General features: G+C 39.7%; 1 protein-coding gene across 1 annotated transcript in view; it reads right to left on the reverse strand.

Annotated features, from left to right (window-relative positions):
- Window positions 1-1,793: 1,793 nt before the first annotated feature.
- Window positions 1,794-10,161, reverse strand: part of nmur3 (neuromedin U receptor 3) — an 8,919-nt gene continuing 551 nt past the window's right edge. Inside the window, exons 2-3 of the mRNA XM_074639408.1 lie at window positions 6,656-7,584; window positions 1,794-2,224 (exon numbers count right to left, since the gene is read on the reverse strand). Of these exons, the coding sequence (XP_074495509.1) occupies window positions 1,794-2,224; window positions 6,656-7,499 (1,275 nt within the window). The 5' untranslated portion in view covers window positions 7,500-7,584. The remainder of the gene's footprint in view (window positions 2,225-6,655; window positions 7,585-10,161) is intronic.

A 10,161-nucleotide genomic window follows, 5' to 3' on the forward strand; every position in this document is an offset into this window, starting at 1 on the left:
TTTCAGTCCTCTCAGTAACAAAAGATAAAACGTAATCAGGCATTAAGTTTGGGTAAAATATAAATATATATATATATATTAATAGCTACGTGTGGACAGCTTCAACATTTATTTATTTGAACTCAGGCATTTCACAATAGCCATAATCAGTTTTTAACTATGCAATCACAGTGAACAAGAGCTGACCAGTCAATCAAATCATGGCCATGCAATGAGAGACAAAACAAGATTAGGAAAAGCTCACAGTAAAGCATTACATTCTTTGTTCACAAGGTCCACTGAAACACGGAGAAGAAGTACTTGACCTGTTTTTTTCTGCCCGGCAACCCATCAATTTTCCAAATACGAACAAAATAAAGTACAACATGTTGTCATTCAGATCAGATTTGATTGTCCCAGTTTCCCTCTGGATTCACCGAGGCATACAGCATTCACAGAATAAGACAGCAGGTGGAATATGCAGGCACTGTTGAACAATATTAACCATAGTAATAAATAAACAAAATCAAATCAAAGATCACGCACAAGCTCTTTAAAGACATGTAACAATTTGACATTTTGGGAAATACACTTTCTCGCCAAGAGATAGACGAGAAGATCAAAATCACTGGAGCTAGCAGAAACAGCTAGCCTGGCTCTGTACAAACGTTAAAAAAAATCCACTTATCAGCATCTTTTAAGGACCGGTGTGTAACATTCAGGGGCATCTATGGGCACAAAATGAATATAATATTATTAAGTATGTTTTCTTTAGTCTGCAATTTACGATTATTTTCATTGTCAATTAATCTGTTGATTATTTTCTCGATTAATTCGATCAGTTGATTGGTCTATTAAATGTCCCAAAAACCCAAGATGACGTCCTCTAATGTCTTGTTTTGTCCACAACTCAAAGATATTTACTTTACTGTTATAGGAGTAAAGAAACTAGAACATATTCACATTTAAGGAGCTGGAATCAGAGAATTTGTACTCTTTTTGCTTAAAAAATGACTCCGATTAATCAATTCCCAAAATAGTTGGCGAATAATTTAATTGTTGACATAGATTGATCGTTGCAGCTCCAGTGTATAATCACTGGAAAATAATAGTTGTTGTGTTTTTGTTACCTTAGAATGAGCCCTTTATTTCTGCACACTGAGCAGGTCTTCATGGAGCCGGCCGTCATGTTTCTATAGTAGCCCAGAACACTGGCTCTAGAGAGGGACATTCACGTTTTTGCGCCAGCCATTGTAGTTCCCCTACACGCTTGGCACACAGGAGAAGTTTCATTTTTTTGCAATCTGTAACTTCACCAGTAGATGCAGCCAAATCCTACACACTGCACCTTTAAATCTCACTAATTAACACGTTATATCTCTTTGTTTGGTCCCATAAAACCACAAGATTTTTAAAGGAAACGGAAGTTAGAGTGTCTTTAGCTTCAGTAATGTGACGTTTTTTGAGTAAAAGAGAATATGCTATTTAGTTACAAGAGTGATACTGTATGTGTTTCTCATTTCACTGTGACCTTAAACTTCAGTATTTTGTTTTATTTTTGTTTTTGTTTATTATTTTTGAACAAATGAGATAACATGTTAATTATTGAGCGTTAGACCTGCTGGTAGGTGGCTTTTGTTACCGGCTTCCCCCCTTCCAGTCTTTATAATAAGCTAAGCTTCATATTTAACAGATATGAGAGTGGTATTGATCTTCTCATCTAACTCTCGGCAAGAAAACAAATAAGCATATTTCCCAAAATGCCAAACTATGGTTTCTCTGTTGCTTGTTAGCTTATTCAAATCAAGTGTCAGTTAGAACACAGAGGTCCTGCTGGTGGTCTCTGTACATGCACATGTGAGGATTGCATTGTCCATGCTCAGTGTCATGTTAGGTGGCAGCAAAGGGATGAAAGCATTGGAGTCCTTACCCTCAGCTTGAGCTCTGGCACTCGAGACAGAGGGTTCCAGTAAAATCTTAGGGAACGGCGGCGAGTCTCTAACAGAGCTGTTATCCTCTGCCTGGGAGCAAACGAGTTCTCGGAAACACTCCCTGAACCGCGTGGAGAGCAGGCTGTAGATGATAGGGTTGACTGCAGAGCTGAGGTAGAAGAAGACCCCCGACAGGATGTGCACGTACTGAAAAATGGTGTGCATCAAATCTGTCCACTGGCTGATGGAACTCCACAGGAGCCTCTCGATGTGGAACGGCGCCCAGCAGACTCCAAACACCGCCACCACGATCGCTAGAGGATCAGGCCAAAGAGAATGTTTAAAAGGTTATTTTGTTGTTGTTGCAGGTTAAATACTTTTCTTTGTTGCCGCTCTCTATTATTTATGTTGTTAGTACTCTTACAGGGAAGATACATTTAGACAGAGACAGTAGGTGGAAAGACAAATGGGCTACATGCTAATTGACAATTACAACATCCTGTTTTTGGTACTTTTCCCCTGCAGTTAAAAAAGACTATATACTGACAAATAAACAAAGTTAATATGTAAGAAAACACAACGATATTCACTTCAGTACACTCGTTTTTTTTTTGCTACAGACTACTTGTAGCTTACGGTGGTTAATATTTGCTGATGTTAGTAAACTTTAGATAGATATTGCTAAATAATAATAATCAATTAGTCGATCGGCAGAAAATACATCAGCAACTATTTTGATCATCGATCAAATCAATCGATCTTTTTGATTTGAGCTAAAATGTCAAACATTTTCTGGTTCCAACTTGTCAAATGTGAGGATTTGATGCTTTCATATATGAAAGTAAACTCAGTATCTTTGGGTTTTGGACTATGATCCAATCAACAGAACAGGCAATCTAAATACATCTCCTTGGGCTGTGGAGATTTACAACATTTTTCACTATTTTGTATTTTGTCAATTGATTCATTGATTAATCAATGAATCAATTAATCATTTCATTATAGCCCTTGTTCACTGACTTCCACTCGCTCTCAGTCAGGTTGCTATAGGGTGACCAGATCCCAGCAAACCAAATGTGGGACAAAGAGTATGTATGTATGGGACAATGTGGGACACGTTAACAAGGCTGAGAGGTAGTCTACAATTTTGATATAATATCTATCTCACTTAAATAATAACTTTTTATTCTGCCCCTTAGCTCGTAATATCTCTATGCTTTGTCCGAATGCATCCATAGATCGGCACATCTCCTTTTGAGCCGCACATTTCTTGTGAGACTCGCATGAACTGTGTCGCTTCATGTCGTATTCCCCCCATGTGAAATTGAAAAATAACTGGAAAATTTCACAAAAAACTCTGAATCGCCTTCCATCGGCTTATAAATACTTATAAGTAGTTTCACAGTCTTTGTTGTAGCTGCTTTTCCTTTTCTTTTTTGTTTTCATCGTTTCCATCATATTCCACCTAAATCTGCAGTTTGTGACTTTGCGGTGACTCCTAATTTTCCCCATTGGGCATAGCGTAGCAAAGATGGTGAAAGGTTAACCTGCACTTGACCCACGTGTGCGCAGTTTGACAGCAAACACAGCGCCGTGATGACAGCCTTTCCTGCTTTTTTCACAGCCATTCGATTAAAACCAGATTTTAGAAAAGCGTCTGTCCTGCAGTGGTTTGACTTTTGAAAACTAAAGCCAATGAAAATGTGGGACATCGTCTCAATATGTGGGACGTGGAACAAGGGATGAAAATGCTGTGCAGTCCCTCGTAAAGTGGGACACCTGGTCACCCTACTTAATATTGATGTCTTTGAAGCAACTGACTTAAAGCTAGAGTTGGTAATCTTCTTCAAAAAAAAATTTTTGTGATATTTGTTGAAATTGTATGACCAAAAAAGAAAAACATCTGTGGCTGTTGCAGGATTGTAATAAACCAGTTCAAGCATTTCATTTGGCCAGAATGAAATTATTGTATTAACAATACCCATGTTCATTGTTTACGTTCATTATGATCATTTTCGGGGAGTGGCTTTGGAGGGAAAGGCCTGAAGGAACGGACTGCCAGTAGTGCCAGCTTGGCGACTTTCTTGATAGATTTGGGGGCTTTTGGAGCTAGTGCTGCTAGCTAATTTCATTGGAAAAGAGTTGGCAACACTGAGCTGGGTTTTTCAGTTGGATAACTTTTCTTTCTCAAGAAACTACTCTTGCTATTTTCACAAGATTAGCAACCCTAGCTTTAAGAGAATCTTGTAATTACCACTCTTTGCCACAGTGGCAGCTGTTCAGAAAAAGTAGTATTGTGTCACCCAAAATATATTCCCCCAAAAAATCCCAAACATCATTTAAAAGTCTATTTTAGATTAAAAAAATGTAGGAGATCTAATCATTTACTTTAACCAGATAGAGCTGGAATATTGTCCCATTAACTTAAGTCTTAAAAACTTTAGGATAAGATGGTACTTTCACTCTAAATGTGTCGCTCTGAGCAGCAGATGTTGGTGATAAAGCACTCATTACATTCCTCTCTTAATAATCCATGCATAATGCTCCCTGGGTGTTCTCACTGAAGGAGGTGCAGCAGGCTGTTCACGATGGTGGGCATATGGCATCAAGCTGACTACGTCTTAGCTTTGTAAGTAGCTTGGTGACTCTTCACACAGCCAGAGATATTTATACATGTGAGAGTGGCAAACATTTGACACTTACTTTTTCTCTTTTCCCAACAACAGAGTTTGTGAGATTTGTCTATTTTAACCTTTAAGAAATAGTTGTTTCACTTTTTCCTTTTAAGTGTATCATCTTGTTCCAGATCATCATTGATATTCACACTGAGAGAAATATTCAAATCCAGGATGAAATATCCCAGAGGATTTCTGCATCATTTCATACACATTTCCATCAAAATTGGGCTTACATGTTTGGTATTTTGGGAAACTTTTGGATCTCCACCAGGGCTTAAATATAGTTCTGTGGGTTTGAACCCATTTAGTTTGTACTGACTGCCCCATAAACTGACACACTTAGTTAGTTAGTGATATTTAAGGGGGAGAACACAATATAAGAATGGGAGACAAAATGCTGCACAGACCTTGCATCATAATTTTCATCTCAGTATTGAGTACAGCACCCAAACATTTTTTTCAAATCTTGAATATTTCTCTAAAACATTACATATTTGTGACTAAATGAGCAACATTAAAGGCATAGTGTTTGTCACTTGGTGTTGATGTGTAAACACACAACATTCAAAATTGGCCCCTCCTCCATGGATCAACGTGCAAGCGAGGGAGAGAAAGAGAGTAGGTCAAGATGGTCAAGCGAGCTATAGAGTGATTGAAGAGAGGGAGCGGCGTTAGTGAGAACAAAGCAGCGAATCAGAGAAATAAAACGTTATTTTCTGATTGTTTCACAACAGTTACATTCTAAAACATAAACACGACCACACCTACGCACAACTCCGCACTCCAGTAGTCCGGGAAGGTGCATAACCGGAGTGCAGTTGTGCGGGAAGGTGCAGAGTTGCCAGATTTTTAATGAATGCAGCCAGAGGGCAGGCTTCATCCTGTCCGCTGTGGCTCAGTGCTGCTCTCGGCCAAACTCAAACTGACACATAGCAGCACTCTGCACACAGCAGAGGGGAGACAGAGAAGCAGGAGCATCACTGGAGCACACATAAAAACACACAACCCGTTCTCATCCATCAAATACAGATGCTTTGTATTTGACAGAGCTAAAGGGCCTTGGTATCAGACGCCGAGGTTGTGTAACAAAGTGGCGGTATTTGATGACCTGAACGGGCTGCACACCCTGCTTATTGGCTGGGGGTTACACCCCCCACGCAGGGCCGAAAGACTCTTTGCTGACACCCAGAAGAGTCCCAAATACAACAAAATAAGAACAAAAGAGTCAACCTTGTGGTGGTGCTATAGAAGAAATGTCAGCAGTTCACCAAAGTCAGTAGGATTCTTCCTCTGGGAACCATGAATATCTGTGAATAATTTCATGGCACTTCATTCAATAGTTGTAGATTGGTGGACCAAAGTGGTTGACCGACTGACTGACATTGCCGCTAGCATGGCTAAAAACAATCTTAGTTATAAAGTAATGATATTTTAATACTCAAAAACTCAAAATCAGCATTGTGTGTGTGTGTTTTGATCAGATTTGACTGAAAGTTGCGTCTCCCTGGCAACATGTTCAACAATTTTTACTACGCTGAATTGGCAGTAGAAATACCTGACACATCTCATTTGAAAATGCCATCAATGCTCTAACCTTGGCAGATAACGAATCAGGTTTATGTGGAAATCCATCAAGTAAGAAACTGACTCATTAAATAGGTTGTAAGAGCGTTTTAAGATGATTCACTGGAAGTCTTTTGTCACATGTGGTGAAATATTTTTCCGATGATGGATATATCAGTCTAGACTGAAACTCAATACAGAAAAGAAATCTGTTGTCTATGAATTTAGAGTAAAAGGGTCTTACAGTGCAGTAGATGGACTGTATACTGTGTAAGAGTATTTTACATGAAGCCTCATCAAGCCCAAAAGCTTAGACAACGTGACTCCCTCCAGAATATATACGATCCATACAAAGAATTGACAATCCTGTGGTATTATTGTGTTTGCCTTTCATTGGGAACATGTCTTGGCATTGATAACGGAGATTACAGGGGATCTAATGGTCAAACCATAGCAACTATTCACAGTAATATCCATGTTGACTGATGAGAGATAATAACTCACAGAGCATCTTGTTGATCTGTCTCCTGCGCCCGTTCATGCTGATCTTCCTTTGAGTGTTGGTGCTACAGTTCTTCCCGAAGGTTCCGCTGGGCTGCCGCCTTTCTCTGCACAGATGAAGACCCATCACCAGGTACAGCACGCTAATCACCATCATGGGCACGAAATAGAAGCACACAGTGGTGATCTGCATGACCATGTTATAGATCCACAGGGGCTTCAGCACGGCGCATATGGCCGACTCCTCCATCCTCTCCGGCAGGTAGAAGATGCCGTGCAGGGAGGTGTTTGGGATGGCGCAGGTCATCGACACCACCCACACGATGGTGATTACCCGCTTGGCGTGCCGGTTAGTTGACAGGTACCGTGTTTTGAGTGGGTACACCACAGCTATGTACCTCTCCACGCTCAGAGCCGTGACGTTGAGGATCGAGGCGAAGCACACCGTCTCGAAAAGGAAGGTCTTGAAGTAGCAGCCGCCCTCGCCGAAGGGGAACGGGTAGTTCTGCCACAGGTCGTAGATCTCCAGAGGCATGCCGATCAACAGCATGAGGAGGTCCGACACGGCCAGGCTCACCAGGTAGAGGTTGGTGGGGTTTCGCATCTTCTTGTGCTTTGCTATCACGGCGCATGTGAGCAGGTTCCCAGACAAACCGGTGAGGAAGATGAGAAGGTAAACACCGGTCACTGGGAGGAAGAAGGGAGACCGTTTTGGACCAAGGATTTCAAAGAGGTTGACTTCAGCGAATTGGTCGTTGGTGTAATTCCCAGTGGCGTTTAGTGGCACGCTGGTGTTGTGGTACAGTTTGGATGCGTTTGAAGACGAGCCATGCAAAAAGAGCTCCATTTCAGAGAGGAAAACTGGAGGAACAACGAGGAGTTGTCAACACATCCTGCGCCGATTTCAGGGTTTGTTCAACACTGGAGGCCTGCTATAAAAAGAAACATGGAAAGATGAAACAAAAGTGCTATTAGAAGAGGATTTCATTTGATTTACAGCTCTGTGATGGTTATTGGGATCAAACTTTAACATTTCTTTTTCTTCTCGTTTCATGAACCACACTCAGTGATCCACATATTCCCAGAACTTGAGACCTAATTATATCATAAACAAAGGCTTTAAAAGATTTCACTCTGTCACACTTAGAATGAAGGATATTTTCTTTTAATAAAACTAGTGTGACATTTAAATGCATATCACAAGGACTTTAACTAATGATTATATTTAATTAGTACACTCCGTGATAATGATGCGTTGACTAATTTGTTTTAACACCACCAATTTCTTCATGCATCAACACATCTTGCGATTTTTAGGTTGTAGCGGGCTCAAAAGAATGAAGCTTCAAACTATTCGATAGGCTACAGCCCTCCGAGTCACACAACACTATTTTGAGTTTGACAAACGCAGAATTCGGTCCGACCAGCTTATTATTTTATCTTTCGGAACGCTTCTTCATTGAACTTATTTTCAAGTTATGTCAAATGTAGGCTATTATATGGCTAATTAAAACATACACTCACCGGCCACTTTATTAGGCACACCTGTTCAATTGCTTGTTAACACAAATAGCTAATCAGCCAATCACATAGCAGCAACTCAATGCATTTAGGCATCTAGACGTGGTGAAGACGACTTGCTGAAGTTCAAACCGAGCATCAGAATGGGGAAGAAAGGGGATTTAAGTGACTTTGAACGTGGCATGGTTGTTGGTGCCAGACGGGCTGGTCTGAGTATTTCAAAAACTGCTGATCTACTGTGATTTTCACGCACAACCATCTCTAGGGTTTACAGAGAATGGTCCGAAAAAGAGAAAATATCCAGTGAGCAGCAGTTGTGTGGACGAAAATGCCTTGTTGATGTCAGAGGTCAGAGGAAAATGGGCAGAGTGGTTCGAGATGATAGAAAGGCAACAGTAACTCAAATAACCACTCGTTACAACCAAGGTATGCAGAATACCATCTCTGAATGCACAACACGTCGAACCTTGAAGCAGACGGGCTACAGCAGCAGAAGACCACCCGGTACTAGCAAGGTGTACCTAATAAAGTGGCCGGTGAGTGTATGTCCGATATTGTTCTATATGGCCGGACATCTGGAATATTAACGGCCATATTGAGAAGATACTGGCATCTTATGAAACTAGAAAAACCTAAAGAATCCATTGGTACCAGCTTGTAACGAAGGAGGTTAAATAACACTCCAAACTTACACTAAATTTTGGTGAGGAAACACTGTCATGACCATTTTAAAGGGGTCCCTTGACCTCTGACCTCAAGATATGTGAATGAAAATTGGTTCTATGTGTACCCACGAGTCTCCCCTTTACAGACATGCCCACTTTATGATAATCACATGCAGTTTGGGGCAAGTCATAGTCAAGTCAGCACACTGACACACTGACAGCTGCTGTTGCCTGTTGGGCTTGAGTTTGCCATGTTATGATGTGAGTATATTTTGTATGCTACATGCAGTACTTGTGAGGGTTTCTGGACAATATTTGTCATTGTTTTGTGTTGTTAATTGATTTCCAATAATAATTACATACATACATTTGCATAAAGCAGTATATTTGCCCACTCCCATGTTGATAAGAGTATTAAATACTTGACAAATCTCACTTTAAGGTACATTTTGAACCGATAAAAAATTTGCGATTAATTTGCAATTAATCGCGATTGATGATGGACAATCGCGATTAATCACCATTAAATATTTGAATCGATTAACAGCCCTATTTTTAATTAATGTGCCTATTATTTTCCTGATTAATTACCCTGTCTATAAAATACATGGCATCTTCATATTCCTTGTTTTAACCGAGCAACAATCCAAAAACCTGAAGGTATGAAGTTTACAATAATATGTAGTTAGAAACGCAGCAAATCTTCATATTTGACAAGTTGAAATAAGATGATGTTTGGAGTTTTTGATTTAGTAATCACTGAAACAAATATCAAAATAGTCCCCAATTAATTTTCTGTCCATCTACTAATTGATTAATCTACTAAATAACTGCTGCTCCAGCAGGAAATATAGGAGCCAAACACTTTAAAGGGCATATTAATAACATATTGACTTGATAATGTCAGGACCACCTGGTGCAGAAATGCATTACTCATTAATTAAAACACACTTAGCAGGTATGGGTCAATAAAAATGCTATAGGCATATTGATTTAAATAAACTTTTGTTACAAAACTACTTCATAATAATTAACATTACATATTCACTTTTCTATTTGGAAAAGTAGAAACTATTGTCTGTGAGCTAAAGTAAGCAATAATTATGCAGACCTCACACAGCACATGAAGACACTCCAGACATCAGACAGCAATACAGACATGAGACCCAATTTTCTTTTCTAAATTACATCATTTTTATGACAAAAGACATTTTCTATTGGTCATGGATGAAGAAGAATCAGTTTAGTGAAGACAAATTAGTCTCATATGCAAACGGAGATGATTACTGCGTTTACTGCCACACTAATGGTTCAAATCACTCT

Source organism: Sebastes fasciatus, chromosome 1 (assembly GCF_043250625.1).
Source record: "Sebastes fasciatus isolate fSebFas1 chromosome 1, fSebFas1.pri, whole genome shotgun sequence".
NCBI lineage: Eukaryota > Metazoa > Chordata > Actinopteri > Perciformes > Sebastidae > Sebastes > Sebastes fasciatus.